The 18482-nt window shown below is 47.4% G+C and overlaps 1 protein-coding gene across 4 annotated transcripts in view; it reads left to right on the top strand.

Annotated features, from left to right (window-relative positions):
* ASB18 (ankyrin repeat and SOCS box containing 18) overlaps positions 1 to 18281 on the top strand; it is a 34855-nt gene extending 16574 nt beyond the window's left edge. The window contains exons 4-6 of one of the 4 annotated variants that reach the window (XM_077313565.1): positions 12038 to 12542; positions 14339 to 14452; positions 17077 to 18281. In XM_077313565.1, the coding sequence (XP_077169680.1) occupies positions 12038 to 12542; positions 14339 to 14452; positions 17077 to 17262 (805 nt within the window). In that variant the 3' untranslated portion in view covers positions 17263 to 18281. The remainder of the gene's footprint in view (positions 1 to 12037; positions 12543 to 14338; positions 14453 to 17076) is intronic. The other 3 variants (XM_077313547.1, XM_077313556.1, XM_077313540.1) reach the window with 3 other exon arrangements.
* Positions 18282 to 18482: the final 201 nt, after the last annotated feature.

Genomic DNA, 18482 nt, shown 5'->3' with positions numbered 1-18482 from the left:
AAGAAGAAGAAGAAGAAGAAGAAGAAGAAGAAGAAGAAGAGTTGGTTCTTATATGCCGCTTTTCCCTACCTAAAGGAGGCTCAAAGCGGCTTACAGTCGCCTTCCCATTCCTCTCCCTGAAGAGTTTAACAGGTCATCTGGGATGGAATAACGTGACAAAATGTTATTTAAAAGTCTGAAGCAAGAAGGATCTTTGGCCAACAAAAGCTTAAAAGTCTGTTCACTAAGTGAATTTGAACTTGATGTTCCATGCTTCCATTTCTTCCATACTTTTACAATGGCCAAATGTGCCTGTTGTTGGTGAGTGAATTAGGGAATCAAACACACTTTTCCAGATTATAGGCAACCACTCTTAACTGCTACGCCAAGCGGGCTCTCCTTGGAAAGGGGAAACCTCCATCTTCCAGGGAATCTATGCTTTGGTCATGTTTCAGTGAACCTCCTAACCTCAGGTAAACTTTCTGAGGAAAGAAAGCAAGAAGCTCTCCTCATTTGTTTATTTTAACTGGGCTACAGTTGTCAACTCCAGTTTGAGAAATACCTGGAGATTTGGGGAAACCGGGAGGATAGGCTTCTGGGAGTAGAGGGACTTTGGTAGTGTATACTGCTTCCAAAAAGAGCCTCTTGTGGCGCAGAGTGGTAAGGCAGCCGTCTGAAAGCTCTGCCCATGAAGCTGGCAGTTCAATCCTAGCAGCCGGCTCAAGGTTGACTCAGCCTTCCATCCTTCCGAGGTCGGTAAAATGAGTACCCAGCTTGCTGGGGGGTAAACGGTAATGACTGGGGAGGGCACTGGCAAACCACCCCGTATTGAGTCTGCCATGAAAACACTAGAGGGTGTCACCCCAATGGTCAGACATGACCCGGTGCTTGCACAGGGGATACCTTTACCGTTACCTTTAATGCTTCCAAAGGAGGCGTTTTCTCCAGAAGTCAGAAGAAGAAGATGAAGCAGAAGCAGAAGCAGAAGAAGAAGAACAAGAAGAAGAGTTGGTTCTTATATGCCGCTTTTCTCTACCCAAAGGAGTCTCAAAGGGGCTTACAATCGCCTTCCCTTTCTTTCCCCCACCACAGACACCCTGTGAGGGAGGGGAGGCTGAGAGAGCCCTGATATTACTGAAGAAGAAGAGTTGGTTCTTAAAGGCTGCATTTCCCTACCCGCAGGAATCTCAAAACGCCTTCAATTCGCCTTCCCTTTCCTCTCCCCACAACAGACACCCTGTGAGGTGGGTGAGGCTGAGAGAGCCCTGATATTATTGCTTGGCCAGAACAGCTTTATCAGTGCTGTGGCCGACCAAGGTCACTCAGCTGGCTGCATGTGGGGGAGCGGGGGATCAAACCCGGCTCACCAGATTAGAAGCTGGCGCTCCTAACTACTACATCAAGATGGCATAATTCCATGAGATCTCCATCCTCTACCTAAAAGATGGCAACCAAAAGTTAGACCTAGTTACATCGTCTTCATAAATTTGGATTTATTGCCCACCACTCTCATTCCACAAAGGCAGGAGCCAAGGCCAAGAAGTCCCTGGCTCTGGACGAGGCAGACGGATTTCTTTAGGGCTGGGGACCACTAGAGGGTTGGTATTGGCTGATCATAAGACTTTTCTAAGGACGTATTCAGAGAGGCAGTCCTGTAGGTACTCCAGGCCCGGACTGTGTACAGCCTTAAAAACCAGCACCATAAACCTGGCCCAGAATGCAATTTGGCACGTGCTTCGTAAACGAAGGAGCCTTTCTTTTCCATGGAAGCCCGACCCTGTGCCCATCCCTGACTGCCCGACTGTGAAGAAATCTTTGATGATTTACGTCATGCTTTACACAAGTAGGAAAAAGGGATGGCACTCTAGCGGCCGTCCTGTAATCCAGGCGTATCAATCACCGGCGCCATGTTGAAAGAGCGGAGCTAGCTCCATACCCTTGAATATTGCCGCTTTATAGTGGAAATGCCGGCAGTCCCTTAACTACAGCAACACTACTGGATACTTCTACAATAGCTAAGCCAGCTGCCTTGAAGGATCAAAAATTAACAGACGTTTCAGATGGGGTTGTGAGGATTCGACCACAGCTTTCCCACTGCAAAGACTCGTGCCAAAGCTAGGAAGTGAGGAGGTCAACCTTTTGGGTAACAAACATTTTCTTTTTGATTAGGGAGCATGACTTTCCCCCGTTGTTTTTTATTCCCCCCGAGTAATGGATTTGAGGTCATCCTTAATTTTTTTACCGACAATAAAGAGCAGGTCATTGACCTACATAGAGAACTGTTTTATTTGGCTCCCTCTTTGTGACAACGGCCGAACACCAATGTGTCATGTTCCTCTGTGTTCCCGTAGAGTCTGTAATTCACCATGGGGGCAGGACTTTAAACCTTTGAGCCTCACAGTGCCTGCTATTTCAAAAAAATATGATCTGGGTTTCCTTCCAACCATTTCAACTTTCAGACTCCATGAGAACTGAACACCCCCCCCTCCCCAAAAAAGATATAGGGGCTTTAATCTAGAAGCCTTTTGAAGACTTTTTTTATTTAAAAAAAAAAAAAGTTCCAGCAAAGTTCATTTCTGTCTCCTTCACTTTAGGAGTCATGCATGCCAACTTCGGCCTATTTAGTAGAGTTCCTTTCCTTGACCTTCTTTTTATAGTGGTGATAATTAACATGGTGGGGTAAAAGGAGTCTGCAAATTCACTGCACTCTTTTTTGCTAAAGCCGGGATGATTAAAAAAAGAGAGAGAGAGAGAGAGAGAGAGAGAGGGCGATTCACACAGGTTTCGACAGGCGCTAGAATTGAGGGGGAGAAAAGGTTCTTTGTTTCTACACTTTGGCCGTGCCACAGGGCAAAGGAGAAGAACAAGAAGAAGATCCAAACAGGGTCTCTGAGTCAGGATGAACTCCGAAAGGGCACTCTTCCACAAAACACGGGGGAAGCGGCTGCAGAAGTATAGAAGTCGGAAGGGAAATTAAGAGTTTTTGACATGGTATAGTGAACACACACAGTTTGAACTGAGCAAGGTGGTTCAGGGGAAATCAGAACAGGAATTTCATTTCCAAAAGGATCTAATCTTCATCACAGAAGGTTGAAGATGAACCTCCAGATTTAAGATGAACCTCCAGATTTAAGATGGGTTTTGGAGGTCGCTGGAATCCCGCCAAGGCTCTGACTTCCCCCAAAACCTATAGAAGAAGAGTTGGTTTTTAGACCCTGCTTTTCACTGGCTGAAAAAATCTCAAAGAGGCTTACAGTCGCCTTCCCTTCCTCTCTCCACAACAGACATCCTGTGAGGGAGGTGAGGCTGAGAGAGCTCTGAAAGGACTGCTCTGTGAAAACAGCACTATCAGGGCTGTGACAAGCCCAATCCTTCTCCTTCAACAACCATATTGTGTCAGTTTTATTTTGGACAGCGTTTGACTTTTTTACTTAAATTGTGATTTTAAATGGTGGGTTTTTTAAACAACTTTTTATGGTTACTGCTGTATTTACATTGTAAGCTGTCTTGAGTCCCGTGAGGTAAAAAGGCTGTTATAGATCTTTTAAATACACAGTTTAAATAAATAAACCAACATCGGAAGAAACATGGAGGCCATCTTGTTTAAATGAGAGATGACAACCGCTGTTCTCTTTTACAAGATAATTCCTCCCTCTCAGAGGAAAACGGGTTACAAGCAAATTCTTTAGGCCATACACCTTCTTTACCATAATGTAGTGGTTAAGAGCAGTGGCTTGTAATCTGGAGAACTGGGTTTGATTCCCCATTCCTCCACGCGCAGCCAGCTGGGTGACCTTGGTCCTAGCACAGTTCTCAGAGCTCTCTCAGCCCCACCTACCTCACAGGGTGTCTATGGGGAGAAGGGAAGCTAATTGCAAGCCACTTGGAGACTCATGGGGCCTGCTGGGTGACTTGGGGCAAATCACAGTTCTCTCAGGGCTTCTCTCAAAGCTTCACTCAGAGTTCTTTCAGAACCACCTCCCTCACAGGTTGTCTGTTGTGGAGAGATGAAAGGAAGGTGATTGTAATCTGCTTTGAAATTCCTTCAAGTAGTAAAAAGGGGGGTACAAAAAAACCAGCTCTAATTCTCTCTCCTGCCTGCTCCTGATTTACCCATACTGAAGGGAAAGGATTTGATTTTTTAAATTGCCAAGACTTTAGGGAATAGCTTTGATGATGAATGCTTTCTCCCAGGTTCTTTCTGCAAATGATGGAAACCACATCTCTTCTCAAGATTTGCCTTGAACCCAAATCACCATCCAAAAGGACTCAACACAGAGGCTGTATAAAACAAACTGGTGTTGTTTGGCAGGAGATGCCATGTGCGGTGACAACTACCCACTGAAATGCTCAAATTTTTAAAAGAATGCAAGGCATGGCGTGGTGTGCAGTTCTGGAAGCCTCACTTCAAGAAGGACATAGATAAAATTGAAAGGGTACAGAGGAGAGCGACGAAGTTGATCTGGGGCCAAGGGACCAAGCCCTATGAAGATAGGTTGAGGGACTTGGGAATGTTCAGCCTGGAGAAAAGGAGGTTGAAAGGGGACATGATAGCCCTCTTTAAGTATTTGAAAGGTTGTCACTTGGAGGAGGGCAGGATGCTGTTTCTGTTGGCTGCAGAGGAGAGGACACACAGTAATGGGTTTAAACTTCAAGTACAATGATATAGGCTAGACATCAGGAAAAAAATGTTTCACAGTCAGAGTAGTTCAGCAGTGGAATAGGCTGCCTAAGGAGGTGGTGAGCTCCCCCTCACTGGTAGTCTTCAAGCAAAGGTCGGATACACACTTTTCTTGGATGCTTTAGGATGCTTAGGGCTGATCCTGCGTTGAGCAAGGGGTTGGACTAGATGGCCTGTATGGCCCCTTCCAACTCTATGATTCTATGATTCTATGATTCTATGATTCTATGATTCTATGATTCTATGATTCTATGTGGTACCATTTTTCCTTTCTCCCCCTTTTTTTGCACAAGCCCTGTTAAACTATCCTGCTTTTTTATTTTTTTTAATCTCAGTTTACAATCAATCTCAGCTCTACAGTATTGTTTGGTTATTATGATTGTCTTTATGATATTTTATGACTATTTTGCACTTTGGGAAGCATTATTTACTAGCGTTTCAGAGTCACAATTACGCAGCTCTTTTTTCCTGGAATTTTCCATTCACTGTTTGTTTGTTGCATTTAACAACAACAAAAAAAAATCTGGCTGCTGTTATAAGCATCACCCCCACTGGACACAGTGGTACCTCCTTGGCAGCAAATCCACAGAGTATCTTGGAGGCTGATTTTATTTAAAATATAAAAGGATTGCATTGAATTAAGCTGGACACTTCCGATTGTTTCATTCTAGGACACTGCAGTCCGCTGACTGCCACTCTTGTTTAGGGTTGCCCTGTGAATGACAGTCATTTTCAAGGGTGAGGCTTGGCAGTTAAAAGGAGTATGGAATTTCACCCTGTCTCGTACAGACTGATTTCACACGGAGGAGGAGATGTGCCTCTACCCATCTCCCCACTCCCTAAATCCTTGCACACACAAAAACCTAACCTGCCAGTAGTACAGCTAAGCTAGAACTTTTTTTTTCTGGCCTCTTTCTTTTGACATGCATGCCACTGTTTTTCAAACGGAGAACGTTCAGGACCCAGTGAGGTGCGTTGGTCAAAAATCAGAGAACTCTAATCTGGAGAACCGGGTTTGATTCCTCACTCCTCCACATGCAGCCAGCTGAGTGTCCTTGGGCCAGTCCCAGTTTCTCTTAGAGCTGTTTTGCAGACCAGTTCTCTTAGAGCTCTCTCCGCTCCACCTACCTCAGAGAGTGTCTGCTGTGGGGAGAGGAAGTGAAGGCGATTGTTAGCTGCTTTGAGACTCACGAGGCCTGCTTTGAGACTCGTTGGGCCAGTCTCAGTTCTCTCAGAGCTCTCTCAGCCCCATCTATCTCACAGGATATCTGTTGTGAGGAGAGGAAGGGTGGGCAGTTGTATGCTGCTGTGAGACTCTGGCCGACCTTGGGCTAGCCACAAATCTCTCAGAGCTCTCTCAGCTCCACTTACCTCCCAGTGTGCCTGTTGTGGAGAGAGGAAGGGAAAGGCGTTTGTAAGCCAGGGAATTACAAAAAAAACCAGGAGACAAGTGTCCAGAAGACAATTGTTCTTATTTTCCAGCTCTTAACCGTCTAGAAGCGGCACAAGCAGACCCACCTTTCCAGTAAACAACACCCCCTCCCCTTCTTTCCAGTGAGCGTTTGCCAGCGCACTCCAATCTCAGCTGGGTTTTTTTTTTCCTGGGCTATTTTTAAATTAATGAGGTTGGTTACTTCAGATAAAGCAGAAAGGGAGCCCCTTCCCTGCAGAGGAGGCCCCCTGCAGAGCCTCCTGGGAGCTCAGCCTCCGAGGCGGTGGGTTCGGCCTCTACCCTTCCTTCTCACCACCCCCTCGCGGTTAATTACGCGGATCCGTAGAGAGGGGCTCAGGAGGTGCCTGCAGGGTGACAGCGCCTGCCCTGCTGGTCGGTAAAGAAGGAGGCTGAGCCACAGAGGAGGCCGTGCCGAGGGACAAAGGTGCCCAGTGGTGTCCAGGCCTTTCTGGATTCAGTGGAATTGCAAAAGGCAAACGCATTTGCTTCATTTTGTCTTGTCTGCCGTTATTTGGGATGCAGAGGTCGGCGAACGTCCGGCGCATCCACATTGCAAGCGTCCTGTTCAGCCTGTTCGCATGAGAGCTGGCAATTTTATTGCCAAGTTCCCCTGGAAGTGGGAACGCCTTGCAGAGAAACAAACGAAGGGGATGCCCCTGCTCTTGCAAGCAAACTGTGCTGACACGTGGCCGTCCCGCTCCGATCCTCGTCACCTCGAGAGGAATCGCATACGTCCCTGGCCTAGTTTGCTTTCCACATCATCCCAGCTTAGGTCTGTGCAATGGTCTTGAAATAATGTCTGGAACAGGGCTTTGTGTTTCCTGGAGGATATTGCAACTGTGATTTCTTTTCGGTGGATGTTGTCAGCTGTTGTTATTGGAAAGCACTTGTTGCGGCCACCCTGGCTGGAAAGGGACACATGCAAATGTTCCCACAGTTTTGGAATGCAAACGCTTCCACAGCCAAGGGTCCCCATGCCTCTCTTGATACCAAACCAAGTCCCTGTTGTGTCTGGAGTCCTGCCGAGGACCGAGCTTGAGGTCTGAGGCAGGATCGTGGCTTACAGTGTAAATGACCCATGCGCAGCTAGATCCCATCTGCTGGATCTAGTCAGTTTAAACTGAAACTGAGCAATCGTGCACACTGGTGGGAAGAGCCTGGGAATTTCCGCACTTTAGTAAAAATAGCGCCATGCCCATGGAATAGCAAAGCGCTAAATAATACCGCACCTCCCAGGCCCTCCTCACCTTTGTCTGCCGTCTATTGGGGCATCTTACCCTCTTCATCTGCTGCTGGAAGAGGTGGAAGAGAGTGACGTGCCTTAATCGCATCGCACTTCCGCCTGTCAATCATTTCAGGCAACCAATCCCCTTTCTTCAAAAGTTTAAAGGTGCCCGCTCTTTTTTAAAATTATTATTCATACTTCTCCGTTGCAATGCCTATGCATAGAATCATAGATGCATAATGCATTTTGGATGCCACCCCTTATGGGATCACGAGTCCTTTGATAAATTAGATATTCTAATTTGGGGGGGGTGGAGAAAACTTTCAGGGGGCACGCTTTGTTGAATATGCCTATGTATATAAATTGAGGGTTTTCTGGGGGGGGGGGTATTGGTTCAGTTCTCAGTTCTGCTTGTGCCATGCTGGGGTCTTAATAAAGGTGGTCTCAAATCGCCTCTGAGCCCACAGAGTTACCAGTACCTGCTAAGAATGAAAGAGAACGCAACCCCTTGGCCTGGCCTTGTTTAGTAGCTCTCTCGCTCTCCGCCTTCTGAATGGTTTGACCTTGCTAGGTGGATCTGTCAGCCAGTTCGCTCCACTGCGATGCCAGCAGCTCAGCAAAGCAACAGTCATTCTGATTCATTTCGACTTGCTTATCACATCCGTTTACTTGCTCTAAAGACATGGCTGTGGACTGCTTTATCTTTCAGCCTCTTGTGTTTGTCAGGAGGTATTTTAAGCAGTGACTGTGAAGCTAGATCATGAAGACAGAGAAGGTCCCCCCTCTCTTTGTCCGGAGCATCTGCTTACTCAAAATGGTTCAGCTCTTCCGCATGCTTGCTTGCAGCTAAGCAGCACTGGAGGAAATGCATCTTTGGGAACGAGGTGAACATAGACCAAGGTCCGGGAAAAGCCAAAGCAGCTGTGCATTGGCCTACGGCCCTAGTTCTGGATGTCCAAGGCACCAGCTACAGATCAGTGGACATGACACAGAAGATCCTGCAGTTACCATTCCTCCCACTGTTGCTTTCGGAAGGATGCTGAAGTCCCAGGATTTCATGGAGCATGCCTTGAGTTCTATCTATCTGTCTGTCTGTCTGTCTGTCTGTCTGTCTTTCTATCTGTCTATCTGTCTATCTGTCTATCTCTATCTCTAACTCTATCTCTATCTCTATCTCTATCTCTATCTCTATCTCTATCTCTATCTCTATCTCTATCTCTATCTCTATCTCTATCTCTATCTCTATCTCTATCTCTATCTCTATCTTTCTCTTTCTCTTTCTCTTTCTCTTTCTCTATTTATTAGATTTATATCCCACCTCTCATGACTTTTGTCGCCTCAAGGCGGCTAACAATTAGCACCATAACAATTTCCCCATTGAAAACCCCATTAAAACAATGGCAGTACATATAAGAACCCACAAGATGGCGGAACAAACTATCACCCAACATCATTTACTAAGTCCAGCCAGACAATTGGCATTGGTTGTTATATATTACAGAGATGCTCAGCCAGGGCGGGACCCCTGATCGAATTCCGGTCAGCCCCCTCCAAGCCTCAACCAACTACCCAGTGAGAGAGCTCTGTCTTGCAGGCCCTGCAGAACTTAGAAAGCTCCGCCAAGATCCTTAGTTCTTCCAGGAGCTTGTTCCACCAGGCAGGGGCCAAGGCCGAAAAGGCCCTGGTCCTGGTCGAGGCCGGGACAATTTCCTGGCGGTCCGGGACAACCAACAGATTCTTACTTGCAGAGCAGAGGGCCCTGCAGGGGGCATAAGTAGACAAGCATAATCAGTTCTCAAGTAACCACCGTCTACTCTGGACTTCCCTCTGGCAGCCCAATGCACTGCACGGAAAGGAAAGATGCGGTTTGGTTTGTGCATCTCTTGAGCTTTTTCTAAGGCTTCAGGGAAGGCAATGCTGGCACATATGCTTTTCCCTCCCACTGAGTCCAAGATCATGTTTGATAAGTCCTTCCCAGTACTTAGCCCACCTGCAGGTAATCAATTCAGCAGATTATCTCTTACACAGCAGTGAAGGGTACACAAGAGTCAATTGGGTGGAGTAAGAAGATGTGCTTCTCAGATGTTCAGTGATTCACTCTCTACCCAGTGAGACACAGCGTACTCTGCCCATCACCAGTTACCTCCATTGTCCTGTCTGCAATAATGCTTTTAAAGGGATTCTGTTCCAGCTCTGTAATGAGGTCATATTGGTGGTTTCAAGCCGAAATCTCAATTAGCTCATTTTGGGTAGTCCCACTCAGCCAATCTATCTCCTGTTATAAACCGCTTCTTAAGGGCAGGCAAAACTTTCCCCCAAAGTGTTCCTCAGAAAGGTCAATGCACTCCCATTGACTTTACATGGCCTGTCTCGGTCTTAGATGGGACGCCCAGAATTCACCATGATGTGCAGGGCTTCTTGCATCGCCTCTTGCTGCATTCTTGACTCCTTTCTAAGGAGCTTGACATTGTGTGCGCTTTTCTCTTTGATCAGAGGGCTCCTCACCAAATCGAAATGTCAAGCACTCTTTTCATACCAGTGGGATTTTTCAAGAGTATGGTCCCACCTTGAGAATCCCTTGAGAATGAAACTCAGTTCCGCATCGGAAGAATTCTATAAATGTCGGGCTACAATTGTAGCAAAGAAGCACTTCACAATTGACGCTGTAGTGGATCCAGGTGCAAGACCCAAATCATTTATGGTGAGCTTTGATCTTCAGCAAAATCTGGCAGCTAAATATGGTAGTCCACCCAAACCGTCTATGCTGACCTTTATTCTTTGATGAACAAAAATGGTCGCCCATCCATTTCTTTAAGATCCCGCTCAAGATGTTGTTCATCCTCATTAGGCTTCTTTGGTTGAGTTGGTTCTTCTTCTGAGAGAAGATGTGATTCTTCCACAACTAAGTCAAAAGCAATGCCTCCCCTTTTCTGATACTGGGGCAGGTTCTACCCCAGTTGTCTCTCTATAGTTTGAAGCCTTCCTTCATCCTAAAGAGACTTCCTCCAACTCCAGTTGCTCTTTCATTGGAGGAAGAGGCTGGAGGAAGACCCAAAAGTAATCAAAGCATCAGGGTATTTTTCTTGTTGAAGATAGAGGCTAATGCTCAGACAACCCTCCACTGCCTGCCTAGCTGGGCTCTACCAAAAGTCTGTAGAGGCAGGGGTGGTCCATGGACTACAATTCCCATGAGTATGCTGGCAGGGGCATGGACATCTGGAGAGCCACGGTTTGGCCACACCTGCTATAGAGATTCCTCTAGTTCCACAATTCCTCCAGTCACTGCAGTGCCGTGTAAGCTATGCAGCGTGCGTGATGAAGGTAGGAGTGGAAGGGAGCTCAGGGCGGTGGAGATAAATGGGAGCCTCCAAGCCATCCTCTGCCCACTGGGATGGGTGTCAGTGTTCATGGGCCATTTAGGATGCATGACTCCCACTGCCCACGGGGGATTGACAGGGCCCAATGTGCCCCCATCAAGTATGACACCCAGGGCATGAGCCCTGGTTACCATACCCAAAAATGCCATCGATAGCACATGGCATGGCACTCCATTCAGAGCCAACAGGTAGCCTCACCCACCTGGGGTTTGAATGAGGGAGCTTGGGTATGCAATTCTGTGTGTTTCCATTGCATTGTAATTTTTTCTCCTGTCCTCTCTGCCTTGGTAAATGTAGCTGGTTCTGCCATATGGGGGGTGGATGCAGGAGGACTCATGATGTCCTCGGTCGTGACGGTCAGTAGGGTTCCCAGTGGGATGTGTGGTTAGGGGAGTGTTCTAGTCTGGCCCTTTCCTTCTCCTGTGCTGCAGGTTGACCTGTTCTCAGCTAGGTGATGAACTCCAACTTCTGGGCAGCAATCTCCTGCTTGGGATTTGAACCCTTAGCTCCTTTCTGCTGCCTTGCCTTGATAGGCTGTGGGAAGGGTTATGAGAAAGCCTCCAGTGAATATTTATTTTTATGAAGTTTCAAGAGGTTACCTGCATCAGTCCTATTCAGCCTCGTCCACCCCCTTTTCTGGCAGGTTGCCAACTCCAGGAGGGCAAAACTGATAGCCGGGCTATGGAGAAGAAGTTTAAAGAAGAAACGCCTTTCATTCCGGTTAATATGTAACGCCAAAACTTGGACCGGTTAAAAGACACATTTTCACAGCTTTCCTCGGTGGCTTGATTGAGTCATCGTGAAATGGACAAGCAACCTCGGTGGTGGTTTGCGGAATATCTCTAGACAGCGTAACTTTCATCGCAAAATCGTTTGCAGAAAATTGCCTGCAAAAGATCAAATTTGCGGGGGACCAGAGACTCATGAACTTTGCAGGCTTTGTACACAGTCCCGTGCCCCCCCTGGCCACATTGCGTGATTGGGGGGGAGGGGATTTGGAGAGCCAGATCCAGATTGGGGGAACTCCTGTGGATTTGGGAGGGGTTAATATTTTTAAAAACTTATACAATAAGTTATTCTTGTTTCCTGAAATAATGCATAGTGGACTATTGATTTCAAGGGATGCTCACTTGGTAAGCATCTGCTCATTTCAGCTGCCTGTTAACCTTGCCTTTGCCTCTTGTCCTGCCTTCAGGAATATATGCAGAACTACCCAGTGTCGCAAAGGAAAGCCTAGCGAAGCAGGACTAGAGCGACGTAATGCACTAATGTCTGCCCGCTCCGTTTCTTGCCTGTGTAACTCTGATGTCCCTGCTTTGAAGGTGCGCAAAAGCTCTGGTGACCTTTGGCGCCTCGGTCAACCAGCCCAGCGAAGAGGCCCAGGAGACCCCTCTTCATATAGCAGCAAAACACGGCCTGCGGGAACACACCCACCTGTATCTCAGGAATGGCTCTGCGGTGGACGCCAAGAACAGCCTTGGGGAGACCGCACTCAGCATCGCCTGCAGGGAAGCGAGGGGAAGGGAGGACCACGAAAGCTACCTGCAGGTTTGTCAGCTGCTGCTTTCGCATGGCGCCGACGTGAACTCTGCGGACGAAGAGAGGAAGACCCCGCTGCACAAGGCCTGCAAGAACGCCCACCACAGCCTGGCCCTCCTGCTGCTGCAGAAGCAAGGCGATGTCAACGCCTTGGACTACAACGGGGCATCCCCACTCTCCTGTGTCCTCCAGACGGCGGCTTTCAGGCGAGAGCTGAGACCGCACTGCACAGTGCAGGCCTTGCTGAACCATGGCTCTCCGAAAATATGGCCAGGCGCTTTCATCAAGGTATCAGAGTTCTGCCATTCCAAGGGGAGGCCGAGTTTGTCTGCAGTAGAACAGCTAAATTCGAGTCCAGACCTACCTGGGGGGACCAACGAGGCTTTCAGGGTAGGGGCTTTCGAGAGCCTGATGCGGAGAGCTTTGACTCTTGACTGCTTGCCCCATGAAAATTGTGTTGGTCTCTACGGTGCTTCTGGGCTTGAATCTAAGTTCTGTAGGAGAGAACAAGTCTTGCTTTCACTGACCTTTCCCCTCACCTTAGGTCAGCCTTTCTCAGCTTTTTCACCATTGAGAAAGTCCTGAAACATCCTTCAGGCTTCGAGAAACCCCGGAAGTGGTGTGATGGTGCAGAATGTGGTTGGAGGGCAGAGCTGTGGACACGCCCTTCCTCTTTCCACCCCTCCAGGCCCATCATTGGCCATTGGGGGGAGGTCAACATGACCAGTCTGTTTCTGGGTCAAGTTCAAGGTACTGGTTTCGACCTTTAAGGCTATATGCCGCTTGGGCCCTATGTATCTGTGGGACGGTTTTCTGTTTATGCCCCTCACAAAGCACTTCACTCTGTGGGTACAAATCTGCTGGCTGTCCCAGGCCCCTGGGACATTTGCCTGGCCTTGACCAGAGCCAGAGCATTTTCAGCCCTGGCCCCAACCTGGTGGAACAAGCTCCTGGAAGAGCTAAGGGCCCTGTCGGAATTGTTAGCTTTCCGCAAGGCCTGCAAGACGGAGCTCTTCCACCAAGCGTATGATTGAGGCCAGGCTGAGGTCCTGGAGTTACCATCAGGGGATCCTCTAGTGTTGGTGAGATCAGGACCCTCACTCCTGATGAAAGAGCTCCTTGACTGCAAGCTGGACGGGGCTTGGGGGAGTTGAACTCTAATGTACTGCCATCTTTTTAAGGTGTCAGGGGGATTTTGAAGGGGTGCATTGTTTTTACTGTTTTATTGTGAACCGCCACAAGTCTCTTTGAGAGCGGCGGTATACAAGCCCAAAACTAAATAAAATAAATAAATAAATAAACCCGATAAGTGTTTGACGAATTTTAAAAATAGATATTAATTATTTAAATTTTAAATTTTATTTGTTTTTATTATTCTTATTATTTTATTTATTATTCTTATTATTTTATTTATTATTATTAAACTTTATTTAAATTAGTTAAATTATTTAAATTTTATTTTAAATTATTTTAATATTAAATATTAATAAAAATATCAACTCCCACCCATTCAGGAAACCTCCCCAGGGCTGTCAAGTAACCCCAGAGTTTCACGAAACCCTGGTTGAGAAAGCATGCCTTACTGGGAAGGCTGGCCTTACTGGACACGGTGCTGTATTCATTTTTCCTGGCTCACTGCCCTGCATTTCTCATTTTGCCAAGTCAGGGATGAGAGCTTCCGAGGTCATGATGTCTGCCAAAGTGTGCACGCACACAAAAGCTTATACCTTGAATCAAACATGGCAGGTCTTAAAGGGGCCGCCAAACTCCAACTTTGTTTGGTTGCTTCAGACCAACACAGCTCCCTTCCTCAATCCATGTCAATGGGAAATGAGGCATCCTGAGATGTCTTTGTCATTTGGGGAAGATGCCAGTCTGGCTGACCTACTATTAATTTGCAAATCAGGAGTTAACTTCAGAAATGGTTATTCGACCCCTTCACACACATACACGTACATGTACACGTACTTGTGGGTGTCGAATCGTAAGAAATACCTGGCACTTGTCAGATCTCAGAAGCTGGTGAATGCACCCCAGAGTAAACTTAGTGTTTTTCAGAGTGTCTTTAATTCTTTCCACGCCAGGTGCTGAAATCTTGTGCCTCCGTGCCAGAGATCATTGAAATCCTTTGCAATTCCTACCCTCACCTGCCCATCTCTGAGAAGTGGGTGGAAGCTGTTCCAGAGGAAGATTTTCAGGTAAAAGATATATATATACATATATGCAAGCAGTATCGCTACAGTTCCCAGAATATTTTTGCGATTATGAGGTTGCCTGTGGAAAGACCAAGTGAGTAAGATGCTTTTTAAAAATATGCCCTGCTGGGGTTTCCTAGATACACAGAGGCTGACTGTGGTTCTCCGCCGGCTAAGGACAGGTCAGTGCGCAGAAGAAATTTACAGAAGAAATTCCTCCTGCACCCAGCAGGTGGGAGTTATGATTCCTACTAAAACGCTATCCAGAGTCCTGAACTTCTGCATGGCGTCAATAAGCTGTCTGCTCAGCAGCAAAATTCTATGGCTTCCAGGGGTCCTTCCCCCCTCAACAAGAGTTGCCAAGCCTGAGTTGAGAAATATTGATTCATTCTTTAATTGGACTTATATACCGTCCTTCCCCTCGAGAAGGCTCAGGGCGGTTCGCAACACACATGGCATGTACATCTCTATAAAAGCATAGTTAAAACATTTAAAACGTTATTCAAACCCTGTGTTGATCTGTTGGTCCTGCTCGTTGGTTAATCGATCCACCACCTAGTCTGCTTTATGGACAAAAGGTAGTGGTATTATTCAGATTCCAGTTCTAATTTGGTGGAGGGAACAATTTGGTGAAGGGAGGGATGCCCACAGGTTTCACTGGCTACAGCCGTGTGTTCTGGCCTCAACTGAAGGCCTGGTGGAAGAGCCCTGTTTTACAGGCCCTGTGAATCATGGGTAGTTCTGCCAGGGCCCAGGTCTCAACTGGCAATGTGTTCCACCAGGCTGGGGCCACAGCCAGAAAGGCCCTGGCCCTGGTTGAGTCCAGACGCACTTCCTTTGGAGACTCAGGGATGGAGCCTGGGGAGGGCAGGGTTTGAGGGAAGAAGGACCTCAGTGAGGTATAAGGTCAAACAACCCATCCCCCAAAGCAGCCATTTTCTCCAGGAGGACTGATTTTGATCGTCAGAAGATCCGTTGTAACGTTGGGAGATCTCCAGGTACACCCAGAGGCTGGCAACTCTGTCCACACCCCTTCCCTTCTAAGCCCAAGCTAGCTATTTATGCAGGCTCCCAATACATAAAAAGAAGGCGAGAATCCTATTTTTTTTTTCTCTCTACATGGACAAGATTGCGAAGAGGGACAAAGCCTGGTGCGCCCAGGAATGCACCGGACGCTAGGACCAGGAGCCTGCACAGAAGCTCCTCCCCCCCCCGCAGCATAGTACCCTCCTGATGTCCCTCCCTCTTCAAACGCTGCCCTCCCCAGGGTGCTCTCCCAAAATCTCCAGGTATTCAGGAATTAACACACCAGATCGGAAAGAGAAGTGCTAAACCTAGCTGCCTTGCTAACTGAGAGAGAGAGAGAGAGAGAGAGAGAGAGAGAGACACTTCTGGACTATTCTAGAAGAAAAGCCCTAGAATAACATTTTGCAGACAGACAAGGAGAAGCCCCTTAGAAAGAGGGTCGTTCCCCTACAGCCCTGTCTGGCTGGGGCTTGCTGCCCCCTGCAGGATCTTCTTTCTTCTTTGAGCACAAGATACCGTTGCATTCCAGCAGCCGACATAACCCTTGGTAGCTGCATCCACATAATTACTTTTGTTGCCTCCACCGGGGTGTCACTTAAGCCATCGGTGCTGGGGAAAAGAGGAGGAGACCCATGTTCTTGTTCTTTTCCCTTTTAAAGACTCGCCGTGTCCTTCAGGGGCACAACGTTTCCCGGCTGACCTTTGCGGCAGCTTCTTGCCAGCCGGCAGACGCCTTCTTCCTTTGACTGATCTCTAACCGCGAAATAGTTTCCTTCAGCCCTTTAGTGTTTTTCCGCTAAGTACCTTTAGCTATTTCAGCTTTCTGCCAAAGGTCTCCGGCAAATAGACAAATATTCCATTTCCCTCACAACCCGAGAAGTAGGTTAGGCTCACAGGGAGAGAAAGAGAGAGGGAATCTGGCCGGCCTGAGGGATCCATCACATCACACTAGATCTCTGGGCAGCTATAGAAGAGACCAAGAGCAGCACATTGTTTACCTTAAGTTTGTGTTTGCGGATGGCGAAAGAACTACCGAGCAAGAAAATCAGTACCTGGGTGATGTGCACTAATGGGATGTAGTGGTCGAATCTGGGTTTGATTCCCCACTCCTCCACACACAGCCAGCTGAGTGACCTTGGGCCAGTCACAGTTCTCCCAGAGCTCTCTCAGGCCCGCCTACCCCGCAGGGTGTGTGTTGTGGGGAGAGGATGGGAAGGAGATTGTAAACTGAGACTCATGGGGCCTGCTGGGTGACCGTAGGCCAGTGACAGTTCTCCCAGAGCTCTCTCAGCCTCACCTCCCTCACAGGGTTTCTGTTGTGGGAGAGGAAGGGAAGGCAGCTATAAGCTGCTTTGAGACTCCTTCAGATAGTGAAATGAGAACCGACTCTTCTTCTTAATCTCTTATTCCTCAATTTTTATTTGACGGTTCCTCCCTGCTATGCAATTGGGTCCCTTTAATCTGTTAGTTGAGGAGACTGTGTCTTAAACACACATATGCCTGCAGGCACTTTCAGAATTTCAGAATTTCAACTTAGCATGGTAGTTTGTGCTACCACAGACGAGCTTCCCTGTTCAAAATGACGTTCTGTTTCCGTTCAGAGGTACCAGCCATTCTACGAATCCTTCTTCCGTCAGATGTACACAGTTCGGACCCTGCAACATCTGTGTCGCTGCGCCATCAGACAGCACCTGGCCGGGAGATGCCACTGTCTCATCCCCTCGCTCTCCGTGCCACATTCCTTGCAAAGCTACCTTCTGCTAGAACCAGAGGGAGTCCTCCTTTGAAGGTCCCAGAACTCCTCCAATGAATCTCCATACCGTGTCCTTTCGCTGATGCGTCTCCACGGATGTACAACACCCTTCGCCACTTGTCTATCCAAGATTCCCCATTTCTGCTAGAAATAAAACGCTTCCTGCCTTCGTGCAAGGGTCTGGTTTTACAGAGCTGAGGCTTTCCCTTTTTATGATATGGCTTGTCCTGTCTACATTTCACTTCGCCGTGGCGCTCTTTTGCTGCTGATTGCTTCATGGATTTCTTCTCCGGTGATCTATTAGCACAATATAAACAGCATCGAGCATGAACACGAACGGGTTGGGGAGCATTTGCGAAGGGAACGTTTGCCGGGGATGCGTTGGACTCTGGGAAAAGGTCAATGATTACCGAGTTCGTAAACTGTTTAGAATTGGGTTGTAAACGGCTAATAAAGTGGGAATGACCGATACGTAAAGGCAATCTTTTCCACAATTTTTAATTTAAAAAAATAAGCCAAGTCGCTCTGGGAGGGGAGGGGGCTTCTAGATAGGAACGGTATGACTCGTGTTACGGTTCATTCCACAAACTTTTTCTTCTCAAATGGCATCCCAAATCGATGCTACAGGCAAAGGGAAGACAAACTCTTAAAGCACCAAGGGGGGGGGGGGAGGTGGAGGCCAACACAAATCCCAAACATATACATTAGATTACTGTGAATTCCCTCCCAGGAAGAAATTGTGGTTTCTTGGGAGTCAACAAACCACAGTGCAAACATAGCTTTCCACTGAATCCGTACCTTACGAGGCAGATTTTTTGTGTAAAACTGAAGAAATTTCGCAGAACTAAAGGAATGCTGTCGCAAAGTTTTTAGTGAGTGCAGAAACAATCTTGATTTCTTCCTTACCCATCTGTTCTTCAGAGACTCAGCACCTCTCTCTCTGTCTCTTTCTCTCTTTGTGTCTCTCTTGCTCTCTCTCTGTCTGTTTCTGTCTCTGTCTCTCTCTTCAAGCTGGCCCATAGCAATGGCTTCCAAACACACAGCATGATTGATTGATTGATTGATTGATTGATTGATTGATTGATTGACGGATTGATTTGTATCCTGCCCCTCCCAGCATTGCCGGCTCAGTGCAGCTTCCAACGTAATTCCATAAAACATATATAGTAAATAAATATATAATATGGCTGTTGGTTTCTGCACTCATGCAAATAGGATCTGATCCTACCGACTCCAGCAATCCAGCCAACAGGT

The sequence above is a fragment of the Paroedura picta genome, chromosome 1, assembly GCF_049243985.1.
Source record: "Paroedura picta isolate Pp20150507F chromosome 1, Ppicta_v3.0, whole genome shotgun sequence".
Lineage (NCBI taxonomy): Eukaryota > Metazoa > Chordata > Lepidosauria > Squamata > Gekkonidae > Paroedura > Paroedura picta.
Note: the sequence above shows the minus strand (reverse complement) of the source record. Positions and strands in the feature narration are given on the sequence as shown.